The sequence below is a fragment of the Propithecus coquereli genome, unplaced genomic scaffold (assembly GCF_000956105.1).
Source record: "Propithecus coquereli isolate 6110/MARCELLA unplaced genomic scaffold, Pcoq_1.0 Scaffold87, whole genome shotgun sequence".
In the NCBI taxonomy this organism is placed as follows: domain Eukaryota; kingdom Metazoa; phylum Chordata; class Mammalia; order Primates; family Indriidae; genus Propithecus; species Propithecus coquereli.
Window position 1 is genome coordinate 4861132 of NW_012154951.1, and position 27367 is coordinate 4888498.

General features: G+C 44.3%; 1 protein-coding gene across 1 annotated transcript in view; it reads right to left on the minus strand.

Annotated features, from left to right (window-relative positions):
• Positions 1 to 27367, minus strand: part of SEL1L3 (sel-1 suppressor of lin-12-like 3 (C. elegans)) — a 114498-nt gene that overhangs the window by 60422 nt on the left and 26709 nt on the right. The window contains exons 3-9 of the mRNA XM_012664202.1: positions 21472 to 21598; positions 19706 to 19827; positions 19234 to 19349; positions 16691 to 16749; positions 9793 to 9925; positions 7881 to 8013; positions 6201 to 6341 (exon numbers count right to left, since the gene is read on the minus strand). Coding sequence (XP_012519656.1) covers positions 6201 to 6341; positions 7881 to 8013; positions 9793 to 9925; positions 16691 to 16749; positions 19234 to 19349; positions 19706 to 19827; positions 21472 to 21598 — 831 coding nt within the window. The remainder of the gene's footprint in view (positions 1 to 6200; positions 6342 to 7880; positions 8014 to 9792; positions 9926 to 16690; positions 16750 to 19233; positions 19350 to 19705; positions 19828 to 21471; positions 21599 to 27367) is intronic.

The following is a 27367-nucleotide window of genomic DNA, read 5'->3' on the forward strand; positions in this document are numbered from 1 at the left end:
TATTCATTTGGATTGGATTCAGTTACTCAACAAATACCTAGCGAGGTGAGGGTCTTCAAAGAAAACCTAGATACTGTTCCTGTCTTTGAGAACTTCTAAACCCTACTGTGGCATCGGGAAATTCAGCCATCATGATACAGGAAGATAGTTACCATAAAGGGGACACCTACACGATCGCGTGGGAGGCATGGGAGAGGGGCTGCCTGCCTGGGGAGACGGGAGAGGTGACATAAGGAGGCTGTATTTGAGTTGGGACATGAAGGCCGTTTGCCGTTGGGTAAGGTTTGCTCTTTGAAGAATGTAGGGCACAAATGTGCTCTGTGGGGTCACATGGAAGAAGGATCGATGCACTGAGCAGCTAACATATGCCCAGCACTGTTGGACGCACTGTTGAGAACTGAAAGTAAGGGTTGGACAGTTCCACTTCTTCCAGAAACCCTCAGCAAGTTTGCAACTGAGTGAGTAATAGAGACACACAGAGACACACACAGAATCCCACAGCTGGAACCCAAGGCAGAGCAGACCAGCTCTGCTCAGGCGAGCCTACGTCTCACGTCCACATGGTGCCTTTCTGTCCATGAAGCTCTTTCGTAGATATCACATCGCTTTATAAAAGCTCTACATTCTTAATTCCGACCAAACCAGACCTTCTCTAGCATATAAATGACTGCATAAAAATAAATTACACCTCATGCCATGAGGATGGCTGCTATCAAACAGCTAGGAAGTAACGAGTGTCGGTGAGGATGTGGGGAAGTTGGAGCCCTTGTTTGTGCACTGTTGGTGGGAATCAAAAATGGTGCAGCCGCTATGGAAAACAGTATGGAGGTTCCTCAAAAAATTGAACACAGAATTACCACACGACCCAGCAATTCTGCTTCCGAATACAGTATATATCCCAAAAAATTGAGAGCAGGGTTCTGAAGAGGTATTTGTACACCCACGTTCATAGCAGCGTTCTTCACAATAGCCAAAGGTGGAGGCAACGCAAGTGTCCACCGATGGATAAATGGATGAACAAAATGTAGTACATACATACAATGAAACGCTATTCGGCCTTAAAAAGAAAGGCAAGTCTGACACATGCTACAACACAGATGAACCTTGAGGACGTTATGCTAAGTGAAACAAGCCAGTCACAAACAGACAAATACTGAGTAAGATACCACTTGCGTGAGGGCTCTAAAGCAGTCAAACTCATGGAGATAGAGAGCAGAATGGTGGCTCGCGGGGTCTGGGGGCAGAGGGGAGTGGGAAGCTGTTCAGTGAGTACAGTTTCACTTCTGCAGGATGAGGCAGCTCTGGGGATCTGTCGCACAACAACGCGAATATACTTCACACTATTGAATTGTACACTTGAAAATGATTAAGATGGCAAATTTCATGTTATGTGTATTTTACCATGAATTCTTAAAATTTTAAAAATAAAAAATTGCTGTGCTTACAGGGTAAAAATATAAATACTTGGCGACTCTCTTTCGTAGAAGAAAAATACAGTTGTTCTGCAAACAACTGGAAGGTGATGCCCAGCGCTCGCCTCACTGGACAGGAACGTGACGGACACTCTCTACACGCTTCCTACGTGTGGCTAACGAAGCTGGAGCCTCCCCTCTCTCCGCCCTCTGCAGTGCTCTCATCTCTCCTTCGAAGTGCGTTGTTGGCTGAGATCGAGAGCAGATGATGCATCTAAAATCACACAGTGTGGCGGGAAGAAACACTCTCAGGTCTGGAACGTGCATATGTAGCAGCCTGGAAGTGAGTGTCGGCTGTATACACGAGGAGATGCTGCCAAGGAAGAAGATGACTCCCTCATACAGAACCAGAAACCACAGGCCATAGTCTCTTACGCCATCGCACCACCTTATTTGTTAAAAATCCCAGCAAAAGTAATTCCAGAAATGAATTCCCTTTGGGGGAACCATGGGAGCTGACGTTTTTCTTTACATTTAGCCCACATAACTCTCATTCCAAACACAGCCACGTTTTGTTCTATCCCGGCTCACAGGGGGCACTCAGTCAACGCTTGTGTAGTGAATGAATGAATAAACAAATGGTTGTGAGTGACTTAAACACACGCTCACTGAGTGAACTTCCCTATCTTTGTTACTGCACCTACTCAGTTCCTACAGCAAGAATTCCAAGCACAGAATATCTGATACTTGAGTCTGTTCTCGTAGCTGAACTCAGATATGAAAAATGTAATATGATGAGGATGTTCTAATAAAGTCTATCAATCACCAGGACAGGACAGGTCAGGGCAGCAGCAGAAAATAGAATGCAAACACCGTTCCTATGAACTAGAGCTGTCCGGAGCACGCCAGAGCCAGGCTAGAGCCAGACACCGAGGGCAGGACGAACTTGGAAGGAAGGGTATTTGAGGAACCAGGAACGGCTATAATGTCACACCTGTCTTACTATGATTCTTTTTATAGGAGACCAAAGATATGCTGAAAATGTAAACTTATTTTTTAACGTCAATATACAAAATCAAATTTTCTGCATTTTCTCAGTCTCGTTAGGAAACTGGGTACAATGTAAGACACGAATCTCTCTTCCAGGTTAGCCGGAAGATGCTATTATAGCCCCAAGCAAGGGCACTGTGCCAGGCAGGGAGATGAATTTGAATGAGCGTATGCCCTACCTCTGCAGAAGGCTCCCCGGTCCTTCCAATGTAACCTAGAAAAATAGGCGCTGACGGCAGAATGAGGGTGTGGGGGTGGTTCTAGAGATTCACCCACCCCAGGGAAAGGCAGGGAGAGGAGGAGGTGGGTGCCCCAGGAGGCGGAGGCTGTGCCGGCAGGGGAGGCTGGCACGTACAGTCCCTGGGGTGGGCTCCTTGGCGCTCTTCTGATTTGGCACCAGAAGCACGCGACTGGTAAGTAGGGCACAAACAGTGGGTCCCACCACTAATGGAGGCCCCAGAAGCCTAAGAGAGGTCAGCGGAACTCGTGCAGGGGCGCTGGAATCTGATAGCTCTGCAGCGCCGACACCCAGGAAGCCTTGAGGTTACAGAGCTTGTGATTTGGGTTTTTAATTAGATTCCGTTTCCAGGCCTCCGTGGAGAATAAAATAATCCTAAATTCTTATGAACAAAACTCTGAGCTATAACCATAACACGAAAACATTCTCATTGATAGTACTTACTTAAAAACAAATGTTTCGTGAAAATGATTCCCTCCTGTTCCCAATCAGCAAAACTATATTTAAATATGATCAGAAATCTCACAAAAACAGTTTTGGGGTGGATGTGGTCTTGGCCCATTTAGCCTAAATTATCCAACGCGCATCTCCCTCTCCTGTTTGCCTGTCTTGGGGGGCAGCTTCATCCCCTCCCAGACAACTGAGGAAAACCCGGAATTATCTCTGCCTGGTAATAATGGCAGTAATGTTGACACAGCGGCAGTTCTCAACTGGGGGTGATTTAGTGTCCTTGGGGACATCTGTCAATGTCTCCAGACATTTTTGGAGAGGAGTATGGAGGGGGGTACTATTGGTATCTGGCGGTTAGAGGCGAGAAATGCAGGTAAACATTCTGAATGCACAGGACAGTCCCCAACAACAAAGAATTCTCCAGTCCAAAGCGTCAATGGCACCGAGGCTGAGAAACCCTGCTTACATAGGGCTTGCTCCGTGCTGCTGCGGTTCTAAGTACTTTACATATATCGATTCAGTGAATCCAGCACTAGGAGAGAGGGGCTATTATCATTCCCATTTTGCAGGTGAGAAAACTGAGGCTCAAAAATTAGGTGACTCGGCCGGGCGCGGTGGCTCACGCCTGTAATCCTAGCACTCTGGGAAGCCGAGGCGGGCGGATTGTTTGAGCTCATGAGTTCGAGACCAACCTGAGCAAGAGCAAGACCCTGTCTCTACTAAAAAAAATAGAAAGAAATTATCTGGACAACTAAAAATACATAGAAAAAATTAGCCGGGCATGGTGGCGCATGCCTGTAGTCCCAGCTACTCGGGAGGCTGAGGCAGAAGGATCACCTGAGCCCAGGAGTTTGAGGTTGCTGTGAGCTAGGCTGACGCCACGGCACTCACTCTAGCCCGGGAAACAGAGTGAGACTCTGTCTCAAAAAAAAAAAAATTAGGTGACTTGCCCAAGACCAAGTGAGTGTTAAGTTAAAATTGGAACCCGGCCATTCTGTTCCAGAGGCTACACGGTCACAACATGACATGGCCTTCCAGCTCCTGGTCCTCCTTGTTCACACCCAAGAAGTCACAGAGTCCTTCAGAGCCAATGTCTACATCCTTCAGGTCGGTCCCCGTCACTGTGTCCCACTCAGGCCTGCATTCTCTCCTCCCAGGACCATGGCAATGCGCTCCATGCTTCCGGCTTCATACTCCTCTTGTTCACCTGCCCCATCCACTGCCACTGACCTCAGAAACCCAAATTTGATCATGCCTCTACCTCCTGCTTGAAACCCTTTGACAGATCCCTGCCACCTACCAGGTAAAGCCAAAACTCTTCAGGATGGTGTCTGAGCTTTAGTCAGAACCATCATTCTCCAGGGCTCCTCCTGCCTCCCCAAGGTCACTGCCTGTCATTCAGCACGCTGTGCCGTTCCCACCTCTTGGCCTCTACTCTGCCTGCAATACCCGCCCCTGCCTCGATGATCTGGCAAACACCTACTGACCCTTCAGGAATCAGTCCCAGTGTCACCTCCTCTGAGAAGCCTTCCTGGAACACCTCAGCCCTCCACCAGGTAGAACTGACCACTCCCTTCTTTTTGCCTCCACCATTCACTTCCACAGCCTTTGTTCAAATGCATTACTATTTTTCTTTACTTTGAAGTCCATCCCTCAAGGACAGGAACTTTATGTTGTTTCACTTATCTCTGAAGTCAAGCCAAGTAACTGAGTAGTCACTTAGCAAGTATCAGAAGAATGAAAGGTGAAATCCCCCATATAGTTTGAATTCTTCCAGGCTTGGGGGGGGTCACTATCTGCAAAGGAATCTATGCTATCGGACACTACTATTGTTGGGAAGTTTTTTTTTTTTTTGAGACAGAGTCTTGCTCTGTTGCCCGGGCTAGAGTGCCGTGGCGTCAGCCTAGCTCACAGCAACCTCAAACTCCTGGGCTCAAGGAATCCTTCTGCCTCAGCCTCCCACGTAGCTGGGACTTACAGGCATGTGCCAGCATGCCCGGTTAATTTTTTATATATATATTTTTAGTTGTCCAGATCATTTCTTTCTTCTATTTTTTTAGTAGAGACGGGGTCTCACTCTTGCTCAGGCTGGTCTCGAACTCCTGACCTTGGGCGATCCACCCGCCTCGGCCTCCCAGAGTGCTAGGATTATAGGCGTGAGCCACCATGCCCGGCCTGTTGGGAAGTTTTTACATGAGGGAGAAGTCAGTTTCTGCACTGCCTCAACATAAGATCTGGTTCTATGCCCAGGACTACCAAGGGTTGCCCCTTAGTGCTAAGACAGACATCATCACCCATGTTAGGATCCGCTTAACCAGACGGAACATCTCCGGTGTCCTCTCCTCTTCCTAACAGGCGAAATTTCAAGCTCCTGCACACGGCCCTACTGTGTGTACATCGCGACTAAGCAAACCCAAATCACCATGGGCCTACGGAGAAGCTGGTGGTACTTGGGAAGTATACACAGATTCCTAAAATGACGCTTAAAGGGTACTTCACGCTGGGGGTCTCAAGTTCAAATGCATGAAGGCCCAGGCAGGTCAGATCCATGAACGAAGTGGGCAGGAGGGGCTGTGGATGGACAGAGCGTGCCTGCGCCCTACCTTCAGGATGGCTGCCCCCGGGGAGCAAAGGCCCAGTGCTGCGAGATCTTTGGATTTTGCAAGAAAAGCTTGAAATTTGCATTTTCATACAAGTGTTAGATACTGGCAATTATTATTATTTTTTTAATATACAACAAGGTATTTTCCAAACTAACCACATTCAGGGGCCAGCTCTGGCTGTAGGCTGTCCATTTGTGGCCTTGGCTTTAAATAAAGAATTGCATGAGCGATTCCTAAATTTAAGTTTTTGCATTTAGTGTTGGAAATGTGCACAGATATATCGAGAGTTGTGGACATACAAGGGCAGAATTTAAATTTGAAATTAAGCTAGAACACTAGGGTTAAAAATAACTTTGAGGCAGAAATCACCAAAAAGGGTGAGTGAAACAGAGAAAAACAGGGAGTGTTTCTAACCAGTGCCCAAAGCTGCAGCAAAGACTCAATTACCGGTCGGCAAATCCATCTCCAGCAACGCCTGGAACAAGCTGGGGTGTTTGTCTTTCAGCTCCTTCTCCCAGGGGAAGGCTCTGCATGTCGAGGGTCTCCCGTACCTGCGCCTGAGGTCCAGGTAGGAGTTGCGGAGGTGGCCTACACAGGAGTGGAAGCACAGATATCACACCCTTTAGGAGAGGGAAAGACTCACCTCCCTAAAACCTTCCTAAGAGGATCTAGAAATTAGAGGCCAGACTTAACCTTAGTGGATGCTGGTTTGGGCTCTTCAGGGATGTGAAATTGGCTAGGATGCCTTTACCTCCAGGTCACAAATTGAAAGGCAAGTCCAAGGGAATTGTGCCAAAGTTGCTGATGGCTGTGAATAATTCTACAGAGTGAGCAGCTGGCCTCTGCCTGGTCCCCAGGAGGCCAATATCTAGGCCATTCGGTTGGCATGCGCGTTGAGGAGCAGAGCGCAAGTACCCCCAGGGAGGCGAGGCAGTCGAAGATGTTAAGCAAAGTCCTCCTAAGGCCACCAAACAGATCAGCATGCAAGGCTGACCTTCCAACTCAGGGCATGTCTCCTGATAGTGCATAAGTGACTTTACCAAAATCAGTTTCTTTCCTGTTTGGGATATTACTGTTCCTACATATCTTCCCCCTCCTCTGACAGCATCATAATTTCTGGATGATTCAGCCGTGAGAGCAGCAGCTGGGGACCAGCATAGCCTATTCTTAAATCGAATCGCAGAAGCACTGCCTTTCCACACTCACCGGTCACCATCTGTAATCGCTACCTGGGACCATGTTATGTGAACCCTATTGGACCGGGGCATGTCTGAGACGCATCTATCCCTCCAGGGCCTGGAACGGGGAGTTCCGCTCTGGAGACAGAGAGACATATGGGCAGGACTGAAATACTCAGTTCGCTTCTGCTGATGGCAAAGGCCCCACAGGAATTTCTCTTCCAGAAAGAACATATGTGAATAACTTTAGTGCCCTATATCAAACAACCAAGGTCTACAGCACAGAGAAATTTATGAGTGCTAGATCCAAGCTGGAACACAGGAAGACCAGACAGGACCAAGTTTTGTAACCGATAAACACCCTGTATGAGTAAAAGGATGTCCGTGGGCAAACACGAGCACGCATGAGAGCAGTCTACTTGAAATTCATCCCTTCTGCTGAAAATTACCAATGCCTTCTAGAATGAGTCAATTTCAAGGATTAAAAAATAAAACCGAGCCCCAAACAACAAAGTCGTTGTTCAACATTTCTGAAAGCTAATATTCAGATATTAATGATCCAAGACAAAAGCTCACCGATGGGGAAACATTTCTAATGATTAATTTATTTTCCAATTCATTTTTATTTTCTTAGGCTGATCTTATGGATGGGAATAATGCCACGCGAGGCGCGAAACACCCACTTTCATTTGTATTCTTAAACCAGATTTTTATAGGTGAAGCTACGAGACATGTTTTGGTTCTTCCTGGCTGTCGCTGGTCTTTCTGGAATCCAGGTGGAATGTATACTTTCACTTGCATCCATCGTGGAGGGCTGGAGGTAACCCTTGTGCCCACTGGTATCTGAGCCTAGGCATATATGTTAGACTTTAATCCCATTAGGGAGAAGCCAAACGTGTAATACGGATGCACAGAGCTTCGAACGGCTCCCCTGAAGGTCAACACTTACATGCTTCTTGTCCCTCGTCCCCGTGCTGTGCCGCAGATGCATACACAGATATTATTTCTTGAACCTCAGCACACCTTTCATAATATAACTTGATTTGTTCAGCAAGTTGCTTCTCAAGGAGGGGATTAAAAATCTATAAGAAGGCAACAAAGTTGAATGAACAACAATTGCCATGAAATATCCATCCACATCTACGAGGATGTGTTGACTTCATTGTCCCACTGACATCTCCAGGTGGCTTGCTGATACACATATCCCGTCCACTCTGGATTGGCAAACCAGAGTTGTTTGTATACTAACTCGAGGACATGCCAGCTCTGGCCACTTCCCTTTAGCTTCTTTTCATAACCTCTTCTCCTCTGCAAAGCTTCTTAAATGGCAGGATTTCCCAAAGACTGGGCCTCCACCCTCTTCTTTTCCCCCACTGCGCACGTTCCCAGAAAATCACATTCATCTCCACCTTCCCACCAAGAAATGTAGGGGCACCTGTGCTGTGCCTGCTGCCCAGGAGCCCTCGTCCCCTCTTCTCCTGCTCAGCAGGCTGGTTGGTACTCAAGCCCCAAGAGCTGGGTGCAAGGCCACTGCTTCAGGCAAGCTTCCCTCGGAGCTCACCCCACCTCCCTCGTGGGCAGACGCACCTTCCCCACTCAGTGCTCCCAAACACTGCGTCTCATATTCTCTCACGACTTACCTGTCTGAGATCCAGAAAGGGAGCTCCTCGGGAACAGGGGACTTATCTTAACTCGGTGTGATTGCAAATACAGATTGGGGCCCACTAGAGGGCCATGCAATTATTTCAGCATGTGGTGACCAGCACAGTGTTGGTGGTGTTTTTTTGTTTTTATAAAGTAGAGCACAAAATATCAGAGTGCATTGAACAAAGCAAGGGTTGTGCTCTTAGCATAATTTGTTTCAATTTGTGTGTAAATATATATATATATGCATACGTATGTTTTGTTCATGATGTTAAATAGACTTCATATTGTGCACTACATTCCAAAAAAAATGTTAAAGCTACCCTCTTAATCCATCTTGTTTGACTCAGTACTAGTCCAGAGCCTGGCACATAGGAGGTACTCAACACGTATTTGTTGAACTAATGAATACATGAATGTCAGTTTTTCCCTTTTCATAGAGGTCTCAACAGAGGCTGTAAGATGTCACCCATGGGCAGTAGGGCCCCCCAGTTTTCCTAATTGTGGCCGTGCCTAGTGACCCTTGCTTTTCCCAGAATAAACCCCACAGGGTCAAGGCAATGAAAGAATGTTCCTCTCTCAGGTGTCAGCGGGGTCCAGATCTCCTTATCACAGCCAAGAAGGCAGCTGTGAGGGCGCCCTCGTGCGGAAGCAGCCCTTTCCCCCACCAGCCTGGCTGGAGTTGGCCCGGAGAGTTGGGCAGTTCCATTCGGGGGTGGGTTTCGGATGCGAAAAACACTGTGCGGTAGATTCAGTTCTGAACACAAGCCCTCTTCCATCCGTAAATGCACTGCCGACCCACCCCGGCGTGAGCCTGCGTTTCTGAAAAGAGCAGCCAGTGGAACCAAGATTTTAATTTGCTGCAGCGTCTCCTCTTCTGATACTTTAAATAATAGCATACAAGCAAAGCTTTACCAAATAACTAAGATTCTCTCCTTTCATTAGCTTAATCACTGGATAGGCAACAGCCTGATAAAAATCTACTCTGTAATTAAGCTAGTAGTTATTAAAACAGAGGAAGTAAATGATTTCCATTTTATGAGTACTAAATGAACCAAACCTTAACAGAAATCTACTATTGCGTTTGCAGGGGAGGGGGGTCCATATTAGTTATGTTCCATGACAGAGGCAAGGCACCATCCGGCCTGGGTTCCACACGCCTGAGCCCCACACCCATCGCCCATGGGTGCTGCAAACTTCCTGATCCCCTGGCTCACCTGGGCGGGGTGCAGACTGCGGAGGCGGTAGTACTTCAGGGGTCCAAAAAACCCTTCAATGCCAGCCACGTACCTGCTCCCTCCAATAATGAAGTACCCAGCTGTGTCATTGTAATGGAAATCCTCCCGGAAACTAGAGAAGAGCACAGAGGATTTAGACAGCCCTGGGCTGGAACCAGATTATTTAAAAAGACACTCTTTCATCGACCCTCCTAGACTTAACCCGAACTGCCCCCACCCCTTCACTCTGGGTTTTAGCAGATGGGGTCAGGTGGACGTGGGCTGGGATCCCAGCTCTGCTATTTACCAGCTGTGGGACCTCGGCCCAGTCACTTAACCTCTCCAAGACTGTTTTCTCATTTTTCTCATTTGTTCTTCACATGTGGGATTGTCGAAAGGATTAAGTGAAACGTAAAGATGTGAGGCATCTAGCAGAGTGCCCGGTCCACAGTAAATACTCAATCCGTGCTATTAATATTGGTGATTTTGTTTGCAATCAATAGAATTATTTGGAATTGTTGGTTTTAATTGGAAATATTCTGCTCTAAAAGGAAAAGAAAAACTTGTTGAATGAATAGAAGGTGGCTGGGGGGATACTGAAAAGGTGGACTATTAGATAAGGACTGCTGTAAAATTCGGTTAGGAGGAGGATGTCCAGCAAGGTCAAAGTGCATGACCAAAGACAAGAGGTCGGCACAGGTGACATGTCAGGTCCACTCCACGCTGTCCAGAAGGGCTTCAAGCACCAGGAACGAAATGGAGGCAAAAAGGGGGTGGCATGGCCGGGCGCGGTGGCTCACGCCTGTAATCCTAGCACTCTGGGAGGCTGAGGCGGGCGGATTGTTTGAGCTCAGGAGTTCGAAACCAGCCTGAGCAAGAGCGAGGCCCCGTCTCTACTAAAATTAGAAAGAAATTAATTGGACAACTAAAAATATATAGAAAAAATTATCCGGGCATGGTGGCACATGCCTGTAGTCCCAGCTACTCAGGAGAGCCCAGGAGTTTGAGGTTGCTGTGAGCTGGGATGATGCCACGGCACTCTAGCCCGGGCAACAGAGTGAGACTCTGTCTCAAAAAAAAAAAAAGGGGGGGGTGGCATGAAACAAAACGCATGAAGGTGTTCGTTCCTTGCAGGTGTTTACATTCACCAAAAACTGGCAAACCCCGGGTGTCTGTCTGCGAGAACTGGCCCATCCACCCAATGGGCCCTGGACTTGAGCTTTTTTTGCTATGCATTTTAAAAAAGGGTTAAGGACCTGGAGAGATCTCCAAAATATGTTAAGTGAAAAAATAAAAGTGCAGAACACAGAGTATACCTTTTATTTAAGAAACAGGAGAATAGATTTTTTTGGATTTGCATAAAGAAACTCTGGAAGTGTACACAAGAGACTAATACAATTACTTCCCCATGGGGTGCGAGATGGGGTGGGGTACATGGGGGCAGAGTTGGAGGTGAGACATTTAACTATATTTTCACATAATTTGGACTTTTAAAACCATGTGCATTTATTGCCTATTTAAAAACTAAAATAGGAATGCGTGGACAAGATGTGATCAGAGCATATGGGAACAGCAAGGGGAGGTCAAGCGGGAAGACAGGCAAAGAGGAAAGAGCCAGGGAGCACAGAGGGCAGATGGAAGCACAAGGAAAGAACACAAGAGGCTGGCAGCCGCCAGGAGCCCGGGGAGCTAAGGCAGCAAAGGGCCAGGGTGACGTAGCTGAGGACACAGCGAGCTACCCTCAGTTGAATCAGGAAAGCCAGGCAGCTCAGGGTTATTCCAGAGCCAGGGATGAGAACCCAACCTCTAGCAGGTGCATCTGGCTAGAGAGGAAGCACCACAGGGTGAAGCAACGGGCACATTCGGAAATTAGCTCCGTACAAATGCAACCAAAATGCAAAGGAAGGGCCCCAGCTCCTGCTATCTTCCTTTTCAGAATCTCAGCCTTGAAGGACTGTGAGCATGACGGTCTCTTCCCTTTTTCTCAGGAGAGGCCACAAAGTTACCGTCTCTGAGAACTGTGAATTGATTCTATCTTTCAAGACCTTGGAAAGACCTGAACATTCCAACAGCCCTCATGAGACAGCACCCGGCGCTGGATCGATACTAAGCAATGCTTCGCAGGACAAGCTCTCCTACTCTCCACGTGTCCCCTCGCCAGCTTACCTGCCGGTGTCCACTCCTCTGCAAAACTTACTAACTGAGGCCTGCAGCGTGCTAGATGCTCGCTGCCGGGAGGCCGCTCTCTGGAGCCTTAGTCTCCCCATTTTAAAAATGGAAATAGCAATAGTACCTACCTATATCGTTGTTGTGAGGATGAAATAAACTAATATCTAAGCAAAGCATTTGCACAGACAGGCACATAGTAAGCACCATCACTGTTAGCTACAGTTGCAATTATTTTTAACCTAGCCCACTATTGGACTTTTGCTCTCACTGAGTTGCATACTTAGGGAAAGATGTGTTTATTCTCAAACCACTTAATGCCAATCATATGGTCATTGTAATCATACCACTTATTAATACATAAATATGTAACCTGATAAAAAGACTTGTTCTTTCCACAAAAACTAAGTTGATTATTTTGGATAGACTCAGTGAAGAGAGGTTACTAAAAAAATTGTGGCATTAAGACAACTATGAAAGGTTGGGAAAATAAATTGAGGAAATCTGGATGGGTTTTGGGCTCTGATTGTTTTCCTAAATGTCTTTATTTTCTTTTCATTTGGAAAAAACAGAAATTGTGTGTTGTACATGTGAGAAAGACCACAGGGAACTCCAATTCACAGATCTGTACTCAAAGGAAGGCCCTGTATCTAGAAAGATTGACCAATAAATGTACACTTATATGTATTTTTTAATTAAAATAAAATGTTTAAGGTAAGTGGCTGGATGCAGTGGCTCCGTGCCTGTCATCCCAGAAATTTGGGAAGCCGAGGTGGGAAGATCATTTGAGGCCAGGAGTTCAAGACCAGCCTGGGCAACATAGTGAGACTCCATATCTACAACAAATTTAAAAGTAATAATAGTTAGCTGGGCATAGTGGCATGCGCCTGTAGTCCCAGCTACTTGGGGGGCTGAGGTGGGAGAATCACTTGAGCCCAGGAGTTCAAGGCTGCAGTGAGCTATGATCAGGCCACTACACTCTGGCCTGGGTGACAGAAAGAGACTCCACCTCAAAAAAAAGACAAAAACAAAAACAAAAAAAACTGCTTAAAAAATGTTTAAGGTAAGTATCTTTTTTTATTAATCCCTGCTTTAACAGAGTTTTTCAACTAATTCAACTAATAATAAATTATTTGGTCCCAATGGCACTGGACTGTAATCTTTAAGTTGTCATTCTCAACCAATAGGAGATTTATCCTGCTTGATCTCCGTCTACACCAGTGTGTCCACATTTTTCTTCTCTAAAATTCTCAGTGTCTGCACAAAGACTGCAAGAGATCCCTGGAACCGGCAACGGTTGAAGGCCAACAAATTCACCGAAAAAAAAACCGAGCTAGACTCTTACAAAGCCCAAGCCCGTCCCTTTCGAAAACCTCAGAAACAACACTCTGGCAAACTATCTTTACTCTTATCTGGATGTAGGAGACTGCGCTGGTTGATTGCGGCAGAGCGCCAGTAGCTCGAGAGATCAGTCTTCGTTCGATAGGCCTCACTCAGAATCAGGAAATAGCTCCGGTTTGAGGTTTCTTTGGTAGAAGAACTTAGGGCCTCAAATTAGCTGCCCCCTGTACCTCTTACAGTAATTATCACCTTAAATGTCCCTTCCTCGAGACCTGCTCTAAATTCTGACCCCTTTGTTCTCGTCTCAAGCCACCCTAAGCATTTCCTTCCTTCCTAGCATTCACCACAGCTTGTAATTTTATTTATTTATTTTTTTTTTGTAATTTTAAATTTATTTGTGACTTTACTTGTTTAACATCTGTCTCCCCCACTAGATTCTTTAGCTCCATGAAGGAAGGGACTATATTCTTTTTGTTCATCATTTTATTCCCAGAGTCAAGCACTGCGTACGGCATGTGATAGATGCTCAATAAATACGTGTTGGATGAGTGAATAAATGAGTGAATTTAATACTCTAGAGGACTGACGTTGTTACCCGCCGATGAGTGTTACTGACAGCCTCTCACTTGTGCATAGCACTGCAATTCTGAGCACTTAACTCCTGATCCTCCTACACCACCTTTGTGGGACAGCAGCCATCCTTACGTTTACAAGAACAAACAAAAGGGAAGGTAAAGAGGCTTTCCTTGGAACACCTATCATCAGTCAACGTGGAAATATTTGATGTTTAGTTCACTGGCTTGGTCCACTCTGAAAATGGGGGTTCCTGGCAGGGATGAGACTCCAAATACCTAACCACGGGACCCCAAGGGGGTTAGGGACACCCCCCACTGGGCTTGGCTTTACCTCTAGTTGATCTGCTGACAGGGAGGTCCCAGGAGCATGCGAAGGGAGCTGACATGGTGGGGAGAGGCACTCCCGGGTCTGGGCGCTGCCACTCTTACTAGGTAAGGAATCATTTCCATGCTTTAACTGGGATGTCGAATTGGTATGTACCCCCAAATCAGACCTGATCCCTAGAACCTTATACGCTCATACTGATCCTGTCTTATAATGTTGCTATTTTGTTCATCATGGATTCTTTGCATTCATTTCAGTTTTTAAATAAATACTGTATTAAGATATTACTTATGATGATTACTGTTGGGTTGAATTGTGCCCCACCCCCCACTCCTCAAATTCATATGCTGAAGTCTCAATCCCCAGTGCCTCAGATTGTGACCTTATTTGGAAACAAGGTCATTGCAGATATATCAATAATTAGTTAAGATGAGGTCCCACTGGAGTGGGGTGGGCCACTCACCCGAAGTGACTGGTGTCTTTATGAAAAGGTGAAATTTGGACATAGACACAGAGACAGAGAACGCCACGTGAAGACTGCAGTGACATTGCCACAAGCCAAAGAGCCACCAGAAGCTGGAAGGGCCAGCTTCTCTGTCCCAGAACAGAGCCTCCCCAGCACTTTCAGAGGGAGCTTGGCCCTGCCAGCACCCCGATCTTGGACCTCTGGCCTCGGGAATTAAGACAATGTATTTCTACTGTTTAAGCCACTCGGTTTTGGTACTTGGTTCCGGCGGCCCTAGCTAACTTACCCGTTCCCCGAGCTTTCAGGCACCCCTTAAGTTTTAGACTCAAGGTAGGTCCCTCACTGGCCTCCCCTTGGTTCCAGCCCAGGATCACACCGTGACACTCCATCTACCATTCACTCACGGTGGCCTCTAAATCTCTGGCAGTTAAGAAGAAAGGGAGCCCTTATGCAGAAAATGAAAAGAAGCCTATGAAATTCAGTGGTCAAAAATGTCCCGGAGTTGGGGGCAGAGAGGAAAGGGGAAGCCACTATGTTGGATTTCACATCCTGAAACAAAATCCTTAATTTCTGGAGCCCGCTTCACAGTGCTCAAAGAGATTTCCAGAGGACCCACAGATCATCTGTGTCTCTGAAGAGAGCTCTCAAGCTTTGCTATTCTTGAATTTTCAGAGAAGACCCCCTGGCCACCTGTTATCTAACAGAACTCCTGGATGTCAAACGCGGTCTGGCGATCCAGGTCCGCCTTGGTGCACTCGAAGGCTTCTGCTCTGCCCTCAGCCCTCGGCCTCTGCGCTCCGATACGGCCATCGAGCCACCCACACCTTCTCATTGCAGGCTAAGTCATCACGCTTCTTCGGCCTTTCTATAAAACTCTAATCCTTTAATCCAGCCATGAAACTAAGAATTGTTCTATGTGCTCAGAGCCCAAAAGGAATCGGTTTGATTTGAACAAAAACAGGTATGGTGAAAAAAAAATCCCTCTATTTCTGTCTCTGTCTCTCTTTCCTTTCTTTAATAATCAGTTTCCGGGAGAATTCCGGTTGCATGGAATGCTGCTTACCTGGAACCTCTTTGGAAAGGCAGCATTCTGCCTGCTGCACTGAAACGACCAAAGACTAGAAGAAGAAACCAGCCCCCACCCCAGACAAAGGGCCCAGCAGTCCTGATACACTTTTTTAATATTATACATACAAAGCTGGTCATTTTTGTTTCTGATTTTTACACTTATTTTTAAACATTCAATTACAGATGCTCCTTGACATATGATGGGGTTATGTCTCATAAACCCAACATAAGTCGAAAATATTGTAACTCAAAAATGCATTTAATAGCCCAATAAACCCATCATAAAGACAAAAAAATCATAAGTCGGGGACCATCTGTACACATACATTATCTAACTATGACAGCGCATCCCGCATTCCTAATGAAGGCTGCCCTGTGGTTCTGACACTGTAAAACCTAGTATTATATGTGGACGTAGGAGCAAATCAAAAAATTATGAAACACAAGGCAAGGGCTCAGTTTCTATGACTCTTGTAGAGAATGGTTATATAAGAATGAAAAGTGACACCAATATCAACAGTTGCATACATTTCAAATCCAGATTATAAACATAAATATGAAGGCTGTCTGCTTTTATGTTTTATACTAGGCCAAAGTTACCAACTATCCTCAATAAACAGCATTAATACTTTGATTTATTTTTCAGAATCCTTCACAGAAGATAATTTTCAAAGAAAATGAATTATAAAGTGCCATGAAAGGAAGAATTTACAATGAGATCTGGAGAGAAGACTAGTTTCTCTTGTTTGGAAAAAAGTGTTGTAGGGGAAACCAGGAGAGTTTGTACATGGTAAAAAAAAAAAAAGGTACAAAGACTAGCTACGGGGCAGAGAACTGTCCATGCCTGGAAAAGCCGAATGAGGAGATATGGAATAGCATTAGGGTTGAGGACTAAAGTATGAAATTCTTTAACCCTTGACCAGCCAAATTTTGAATAAAAAGAAAAATCGCACTTACCTAATGGTCTGATCATGGTAGCTTCTCAAATCTTGTCCAATGCTAGTGGTTACAACTATCTGCGATGGGAGAGATACACAAGCATCAGTTTTGCCTTGACGCCCCACATGATAGATACAGTCCTTGATATAAATTTCCCATCACATGTGCTAGAGAGTCTTTCTCCTGATCAGTTTCCACAGAAGTAACAGTAACACTTTACTAGCCCTGTGCATGTTTTAAGACTTAATAAATTTAACTTCCTCATATGACTTGAGGTGGCTAAAAATAGCTACAATGCAGTTTCTGCCAGTGGGTTTCAGACACCTCCAAACTCCAAGCTGAAGTTTTGTTTGATCTATTTGTCTAGAAAGACAAGAAAATGTGTATGATACTACAGGGAGTTTTTAAAAATTTACTCTGATTCCATGAGAGCCTTAGCGGGAAAACAAGATTGAGGCTGTATGATCTTCATGCACCGCAGTTCCCACCAGCCCTTCCCTGAGCACTGGGCAATGTTTTATCATGAATGTTGTTAGCTGTCTCACCTGGGTTCTTTTCATGTCCTGAACTCCAACAGGGGCCCCTGGACTTAAGGGGCCACTTACATTCCCCCAGTGCTACCACAGAGCAAGTGTTTAGGAAACTTGTGCTGGCCGACCTAGATTTTCAAAGATGTGGCTACACCACCAGATCTGTGAAAGACAAACTAACCCATTCAAAACCAATGCAATGCAGCCATACAGCTTATTGGTTCAGAAAAGAAAATTACTCAAGTCAGTTGTTTCCCTAAACTAAGCATTTGCTTTAAGTCACTTGTCCATTCGGTCAAAGCAATGAGTATCGCAGTCCCACCACAAAGGTGGATTTTGGGTGAAAAGCTTTAAGGATTGTTTAGAACCTGCAGAGGGAGACCAGATGGGACAGAAAGAAGGACAAATGGGCAAAAGTCCACATACACCAAAAAAATATTCTTTTTTCTTCCACCTATCTGGTCTAATTCTTCTCTCCTGCTTGACTCCAGCGTGTACCCTGCCATTACATCCACCTCTTTCATTAGAGGACCACTTTTACTCTTCTTCTGCTCAAAAATCTTCCATGACACCCTATTGCCTTGCAAATGGAAGTCCAAATTCCCTGATTTTCAAGATCCTCCAAATTCTAGCCTTAAAGCCATAACTTGTTTTCTTCTATTAGTTTTCTACAGTCTACAAATTTCTATGTCGGTCAAACTGGTTTATCTGCTAACCTCCAACAATGTGCTGAAACGCCCCCCTCTCCTTTCTTCTCCAACTAAATTCTGCCCAAAAGTAGACACCTTCTCTGAGAAACTTCCCCTGAGCATCCCAGCATGAAACGTTGTCTCCCTTCTAGGAATCAATATGAATCATTTGGCGGTTAAGCTTGCCTTATGACATCCTTCACCTGCTCAATGTTACTTCCATAAATAGTCTACAAGCAACTTGAGCATAGTGCCTTGCATACAGCAGGTGCAAAATAAGATCTGTGAATTTCCTCTGATGATTTGATATCTGTTTCAGGGACACATAGCACTGAGATGACCTCCTCCTTAGGAGACAGCAGCAACCAAACTATAATGCCATCATAATCCCCACACAGATAGGAAGCTAAAACGAGGACCGTAGCTATGTAACCTAACATTTTTGAGGACACGGACATTGAAAAAATCCCAGCTAACATTTTACAGACTCTTCTCAGGAAAGCAGCAAGGACTGACCTGATTTCTTTTCTCTTCAGAAAAAGGAAATGCGATAAACCTAAACACCAAGGGAAGACTGTGTATCATCTAATGAACAAGACAAACAAAATTTCTCTTCCAGTTTTGTTACAGGAAAATCACAAATCAATAAGAAAAGCTGATGAGAAAATCAAGTAACCAGAAAAAGGTAGCAAAGTGGCATCATGTATATCGAGAAATGGAATTGTCTTCAATTATAACAACAGATTTGCCATAATCCATAAAATTGGTGCTATGAGAGTTTGAAACAGTTATGTGCAATGTTTTACAGTACAAAGTAGATAAAGACCCTCCACCCCACCAGGATTACCATGTATGTTTGTTAGTTATTATGAGTCTATTTAATGCCAAACATAAGCAATTATTTCAACTGCCAAAAACAGTCAAACCATTTCTTGGCTGAACTAACCAATAAATTTCCTTTAAACAAAAAAAAGCTGTAGATCTAATAACACTATATAAACACGGCCAATGCTGTTGTAGCATTTATCTCCACAAAGCCTGTCTCCCTGGGGGAAAAGGACTGAATTGCTCAGATCATTGTGGCTATAGATCCGCCTATATTCTTTACTCATTCACAACATAGTCAAAAGAAGCACTTTAAAAGTTAATTAAATGGAATGGGATTCTTATGATTTAAACTCTCATCTATAAAAGTTTGATTTAGCAAGTGTGTAGTTGTAATGAGTCTATCATTTCCCACAAATTTGCTTTTGCAGATTTGGTTGTTCCCTGGCTTTATAGCAATGCTTAACTTTAAGAGAGAATTCTCATACAGTTCATGATGAAGTGTGCATACAGATACCTGGCCTCCATTAAAAGAGATATCCAGTCGAAACCACTCCTTCAAAGGTACGATGAATTTAGTTTTTACAGCAAGGTCTTCTCCTCTGACGAGGTGCATTTGGATATGCAAATGGCCTAAAAGGAAAATTAAAGCTCATGAAAATGACAAAAAATACCTAGGAGTGAATGAAGTAGCTATACCTTTTCAACAATTGTCTTAAGAAGCTACAAGACTAAATCACATTCCTTTTTCCTTTAAACAAAAAGCAAAACCAAAAAATACATTTACAAATGCCTTCCTTTGCAAGGAAGACATTTGTTTTAAGCTTCTAGAAAAAAAAAAGTTACATTTGAAGCCACGTTTGGAAGCCATCACTCTTGCTGAGCTGCCACGTTGACAATATCTTCCTTATTCTAGACAAACGTATCTGTCAATACACAGAGTATGAGAAAATTACAATATCATTTTAAAGGTTCTGTTTTATACTTACCCTCTTCAGTAAGAAATACGGAAGGCGTGCCATACATCTCATTAGAATCAACAAAGTACAGAATCCCACAGAGATTGGCCTTGCAATAATGGAGTAAATAAAGCCACAATGAAACAGTAAACCTATAAAAGTGAGGGGGGAAAAAATTCTGCAGATTGATATCATCCAAGAACAGGTAATTACAGTTAACAATGACCAAGTAAATTGCTTTCTTTCCAATGAAGGGATGAATTTGCCTTTGTGTTCATCATGGGAGATCAGCTTGCAAAGCTTGATTTTTGAGACAAAGGAGGTAGTTATAGTAACTGCAAAAGACGGGAGTTAAGCTTCACCGTACAAAAACTAGCAAAACACCAAAAACTCTGTTTCTGCACCTCTTCTTTGAGAATCTCACATGCCTCATACTTGAATTCTTGATTAAGGCTTATAAAGTCAGACATAAAATAAAAATCTGGATTTTAATAAGAGATGATTTGATAAGAAGCTATTCTAATTTCTATGATTAAAAGAAAAAACATAATTAGGGCTTTTTGAGCAATTTCGTTTCTTTCAAAGATAAAAATCGTAAGGTAGAAAAATGTAATCATCTACAAATGGCATCGCTATGTGGTAATTGGGACACATCTATACTAGTTTAATGCTCACATTAGGTGAACTGAATACAGTGTCACGGTTCTGGCTGACCAACACAGAACAACTAGTCTATTCCATTCCTGGATTGGGGCTATTTTAATTAAAGAAAAATATCGTACATCTGTGATTTGTAGAGTGAAGATAAAATACTGTAACAGTAGCCAACTTAACTAGGACGCATTTAGTCAAGATACGTGGTCCATTAATCATTCAGAAAAGATCTGCTGAACTCCTGCTCGATGCCACACATTGTGTTAGCAACCAGTAGTCCAAAGATGAGGAGGTGGGAATAATTGCATTTTCCACATGAAACATGCATCGAGGTCAAAAGAAATGCATCAGTTTCTCTCCATTTATCCCGGTAACCAATTCACAGTTTGGTTTAAAGTAGCAGCAGCCCCAGGGTTCTTTGGGGCTAACATCCTAACAAGGCCTTTAGAATATTCTGGGCTTTATAATCTGGCCTGAAAATTAGTGGTTTGATATGCAAACAGATGGTGCCACATAGCTCCCTCCTGACCCACCCAGCTGAGCAAGCTCATGAAGATAAGTTATTACAAGGAAGCTTAGCAAGAACATACGCTCAGTAAAGTGACTCAAGATCTTTCTACAGCCAGTAGCATGGGAACAACTAAATCCCTCTGCTAACTCCATCCAGTCTGAGGCGAACCGGGAACCATTTTCAGCATTCTCCACTTAGCAGAAGGAAAAAAATGTATACCTGGGTTTTGCTGTAAATCAGTGGAGGAGGTCAGAAGTTGTGAGATTTCAGGCAGCTCATCCGGTCTTTCGAGACAGAAAAGGCAAAGCCAGGGCTGCAGTCTGTGCCGGCTTTGGCTGGCTGCGCCTGCAACCTTGCAAGGCCTCGGGCTTCTACACCTTACTGCCCGCTCACGCCATTCCTGGACCCTACGTATTAAGGCTAAGGCAAGCTGAGGATTGCTACATGCAAGAACAATTCAAGACTAATTTGAGGTTTTCAGGACCACAAATTCTGTCTAAGCCACTTAGATCACAACATTTTGGCAAAGCACCTTACAGAGGTGTGTTCTCCTAAGTTCTTCCACTGGCCTGCTCTGGTTCTCATTCAAACAAGCACCACCCGCCCGGCGCCACCTGCCGCCCACCCTTACGCTGGGTAATCCGTCCGCTGGCGTCGCGTGGCCTCCAGCTCTCGGTTCCGAAACCTCTGGAACTTCTTTACGATGCCGGTGTTTTCTCCACTGGAGGCATAAGGAAAGCCAAGAAGGGCGACCACATCTGCGAACAGCAAAGTGACTCCCTCTCAATTCTCTCCACAAAAGCATTCCTTCCTGAATCACAATCTTCCTAGAACCTTCTGCCCAGCTCCAATAGAACATTTAAATGAGGCAGCCTAAAATATTAGCAAATATTTATTGAACACTGCACATATGCCAGGCACCGCGCTAAGTGTTTACAGAGACTGTCTCAATTAGTGTTCATTACAACCCGAGGAAGCTGATTCTATGATTAGTCCCACTCTACAGACGAAAAGCCCAAGCCTAAGTTTACGAAGTTAATGTGTAGTGGAACCAAATTTTAGGTTTCAAACTCAAGGTTCTACATTCTTACCCATTTTACACACTGCCCTCCTAGTGCTAAGGAAAGCATTTTGAATTTGTGTTATAACAACAAGTTAATGCTTCTGTCACACTAAGGCCCAGACACTGCTGTAACCATTTTACATACATTAGTCCATTTAATTTTCATTATTATCCCCAGTCTACAGATGAGGAAATAGAGGCACAGTCACCAAAATAACATTTAGTGTATGCCAGGCAACATGCTGAGCACAATTCAGGGATAATCTCACTAAATTTCACAACAAACTATGACGTCAGTTCTTTTATTATCCCCATTTAACAGATGAAACGCTGAGGCTCAGAGAGGGTCACAGTAAGAGGTGGAGCTGGGGTTCAAGCTCGCACAATTTGGTTTCAGAATCCATGCTCTTAAAACTGCAGTTTTTTTTTCCTTTTGCGCGGACTTTCCACATAAACTCAACACGCTACCCTACACAAAAATTACTAACCATACCCCTTAAAACTGGAAAGTCTTCTGCTTTATTTCACAAACGTGGGAGAATTCTTTTCCATAGCTCTAGAAAACATAGGGATGTCCATAACAAATTTTAAAGGGAGAACTGAGTTGTTTCATCTATATTTAATACCTGCTGCTTTAAACAAGGCTAAGTATGAATTTTCTGTTTTCCATATTCCCCCCACCAAAGAAAAAAGAATTCACTTAACTCAGCCCAGGAATAAAGACACTTTTTTCTTTCTTAAAACACTCCTTGGTTTAAATATCTATGATTAAATGGTGGAAACATTCTATTTCCCTGAGCTTCTTGGAAAGGGAAGAGTTGACTTCTGTGTAATCACCAAATACCAATACTGGTACACATTATGGGGGCCACGGCCTGTGATGCTGGACATGTCAGTTCTCATTTCCTAAAGGAAAGTAATTTATAATAAAGGGTGGTAACTCTGGCTCATTATAATATGAAAATCGTAAGAGCAGTTTTTAGAATCTTAGGCCCTTGCGTATACTTCACAGGATTAAATAAGCTGATGTTTCCCTAGTATCCACAAATCTACCTGCTTTGTTACAGGTGGAGGTACATTTGGAAATCCACAAGGGTGGAATTATCAATTTCCACAAAAACACTTCAAATTTTTTTGTTTGTTTTTATTTTGTGATTTGAGCTCAATTTGGGCATGTTGGACTTGCTGGACTGTTACGGGAGTGGCAAGGGGGATTAGAAACGGAAATGGCGCTCAGGTGTCTTTGGAAACTGGAGAAAAAACTCACCAAAGAGGCTGATATCGGCTCAAGCTTGGTTTGGCTTCCACCGTGTTGAGTGGAGCATGAGAGACCAGATGGCCACGTTAGACCCCTAGGAAGCCTTCTGCTAGTGATTGCTGTTGAGTGATCTAGTGTGTAGTAGAAACATTTGTCAAAACAGACGGGATTTGATTCTGTCCAACCTGACTCCAAGAAAAAGAGGCTTCATAAAGGAGGTTTCCAAAGTGAAAAGAGTTAAAAGTGCATGTTGGTGAGCCTCTCCTTTATCCAAGGATCAAAGTAAAACAGGTCAAACAGGACACCTTGCAGCAAAAGACTCTGGAGGGAAAATCTCAGACCCAAAGATCTAAAACAATTTTACAGGCACACATGCCTTTTGTAGCCAACAAAACCAAAGGAATGGTAGATTTCTTGTAAAATGTGTAGCTTCAATACTTCTATAATTTGGAGTTCTGCTGTAGTTTCCCCTCAGTATAAATATTGTCTTTTCATTATAACTAGAAGTAATTAACAGAAATGAACTACGGAGCAGGAAAGGACTTCATAATTTATCTAGCCCAGGATAACATATAGGCTTATTGTTACTAACTGTGGCTGCCTGGAGTGCTATAATTGATTGGAGTTGTCTATCGCAGGCAGTAGATGGGGAGGAAGAGTACCAGTGCCATCCACCATTACAGAGCTTACGGGTTCTTACAGGTTTTCCTACCTAGGAAAACTTAGGTCCAAAGAGTTTAGTGGCTTGTCCAATTTCCTCTATAGTGTGAGCTCCATGAAGGCAGGGACCTTACTTCATTCACTGTTCCATCCCTGCAGCCTAGAACAGGGCCGGCACTTAATAGGGACTCCATAAGTATTTGATGAATGAATGAATGAATATAGCTGTGTCCAACTCAGGATTTGGACCAATCTCCTTCTTTCCCAACACTTTCCACAATGCTATAATATGCACCATGCTGCCTAAGCCAGGTAATGATCTCTTTTCTTTCAAGTCCTTCCTCCAAATCCATTGCTTTGGCTTATCTTGCACGAGGAGGTTAAGGTAGGGGGAACAAAAAGGCATCACTAAGACATAAACTAAAATGCCAGGAAAACATTTCATGTTTTGAACCCTTCCCCATCGGCTGTTTTGCTTGCATTATTTCCTCAAATTTTAGAGCAAGAAGAGATATCAGGTATTATATAGTGCAAACCCCTTCATCTGGAGACAAGAAAAATGTGTCTTGCTGAAGGCTGTACAGCGGAATAAGAGGCCTAGCTCTGACTCAGACCTGCCTCCCCACTGCAGACCAATGAATGGGCTTTTTATTAACCACACCTTCCTCCAAGTCCTTCCGGAGAGAAACTCAGCTGACATTCAGTGCCAGCATGCCCCTTGAGTGGCTATGCCAGCGGCTAAAACACTGAAATATTTCTATGTTGGTTAGATAATTGATGCCGCTTTAAATGCCCAAGGCCCCATGGCGGCCCCTGCTTCAGGCGAGAGCCGGGCTCAGCAGGCCCCACAGCCCAGCCGCTCTCTAGCTCAGAGTCCCGACACAGACACCTCGCTTTGAGGATGGTCCCATTTCCTTGCGACAAAGCCCTTCTCGGGATGTGCCTCAAACACACCACATTGATGCCGCTGAGGTCCTCAGCCACATGAGGAGAAGTGACAGAGTCTCAACGTAAGGAATCACCATGACTCAAAGTCTGTACACAGAAACTGGGGAAAAAGAAGGTAAGGTTCTTCAACTTGGAGAAGTACAACTAGAGCACAGGTGACGCCATAATGGTTTCCAAACACAGGACACTGAAAAGGCAGCGGCAATCGGGCCATTTGGTTTTCTCCAAAGCCAAAGCCCACGAATAAAATCTCTATTTTCCAGCAAATGTGATTTAGGTCAGAACTTCCCCCAAAGAGGATACTAGGCGGTGTGAAGCGGGTTACTAAGAAAGTGTGTGGAACATTCAATACCAGGACTCTTAAGACTAAACGTCACTCCTACTGATTTATCCTCCAAACATGCTTATGTGTGTGCACAAAGATACATGTTCAAGAATATTCAGTGAAGCCTTGTTGTTAAAAGCAAAAGACTAGAAATGACCTGTGTGACCGTCAGCAGAACATAGGTTAAATAAATTAGGGGCTGTTGGGCAATGGAAGGAACACTGAGGAGCCATTGAAAAGAATGAGCTCCTGCATCTTGTCTTGCTATAGAAAAATCTCTGCCATACTATTAAGGAGTGCAGGGCAGACTTTCTAGTATCCTCTCATTGGTGCAGGAAGAGAAGGGGCTACAACTGAACACTTACGTGTGCAGAGAACATTTCTGGAAGGAGACACAAGAAACTGTTGCTAATGAGTTTGTTTCTGGGAAAAGGACCAGAAGACTGGGGTGGGTGGAAACTTACTCTTTCCTCTAAACCTTTTTACACTATTGGAACTTTTATCACCAGTTACATGTATGACTTTTCTGGCTAAAAAAGAAGGGAACGAAAGCTTAGAGCACATTTCCCTGCAACAGGGAGAAGGAACATCCCAGGCCACCCGACCCGAGGCCTTGGAGGCTGTTCAGCCTTGGCCACCCAATCTGCTTTAAAGACACAAAGTCCAGTGGGTGAAGAAAACAGGATGATTCACATCGATAAAAATTCAACTTTAAAAAAAGTACTCCTTCTAATTTAGAACCTGGGTTAGGACTGTATGAGCATATTTCAGAGAGGCGGCATAACAAAGTTAAAAGAATCAGGAAGTTTGGACTCCAGTTAAACAAACTCCCTGAGTCTCAGTCTTCTCCTTTGTTAACAAAAGGATGAGAATAACACTGTCTTTCTCGTGTGACTATTACGAGGATTAAATGAGACAATGTGCATGGAAAAAGTGTTTTGAAAATCAAAAAGGGCAATGCAGATGCTAGGCATTAATTAGCGTTATTACTGAAAAATTCAGACTATCATCATTAACTGGGGAAAAAAGAAACTAGGTCTGTTTTTTTTAAGTGCCAAATATATAGCTTATAATTACCAAAAGTTGTCATCATACCATTGATTTGAAGAGTCATGCTGTATAAACTTTTTTCACAAAGACAAGTCAAGCCTGGCTCCAACGCTTAATTTAACTTTCAATCATTTTGTTGTAATGGAACTTTGTTATAAGAAATCATACTTCCAATCCACTGGATCTTCAGATGAGAATGCATTTTTAGTGAGAGGAAAAGAAGGAAATTGCCATGTTTGCCCAGAGTTTCTTATCTAAGAGGGGAGATTGTAGAAAAGTTCATAAAGGCAGACACTAACACAGAATGTTTAATACTCATTGACACGGCATTTAAGAACCTTTGAAGTGTGCTCCTAAACTGCCTTTCTAGTCTTATTTCCCGAATTGCCCACCTCACACCTGAGATTCTACCCTGCTGAACAAACACATGACAAGCTTGTCACTAGTCCACGTTTCCACACCTCAGCAGACAGTAAGTGGTTCACATGCACTTTCTCACCAAGTGCAGACTCTGCTTCAGAATCCTTCTCAACACCATGTCTAGGCAGCCATCCCCATCAACCCAAGTTGGTGTGTGAGATGAGACCTCACTCCATCCCTCACAGCAGGGGATACGGGCTGGTCGCCACTCTCCCATGTGGCTGCCTTTTCTCCTGCATGTGCCATGGCTCGTGCCTTCCCTTCGTTCCTTTTCTGACTGTGAGAACTCTACTCATCTTTCAAGTCTGTTCAAATGTCACCTCTGTGAAGAGCCTCGCAAAGCGCCTGACACAGAGATTGCTGGGGAACTTTTTTCAATGAATGAATGACTTAAAATAAATAAAGAGCTAGCTTCATGACATCATCCAGCAGTATAGCCTAATGGTTACATGTGGAGTTTGGGAACCAAACTACCCAGGTTCAAATCCCAGCTCCATCATTAGTAGCTGTGTACCTGAGACAAGCTACTCTACCTCTCTGACTCGGTTTCCTCCTCTGTAAATGTGGCAGTAGAGCATCGGGCAGGTTAAATTAGATCTCCGTGTCCAGCACTCAGCACAGCGCCTGGCATCGAGTGAGCGCTCAGGAGCAGTACGTGGCTGTAACTCTTGGCAGCTGTTTTTACCTCCCACATAACCCCCTGAAACAGAGGGACTGCATGTTCATCTCTGAGCCTCCAAACTTGATAAAGAAATCGGTACATAGGCCGGGCGTGGTGGCTCATGCCTGTAATCCTAGCACTC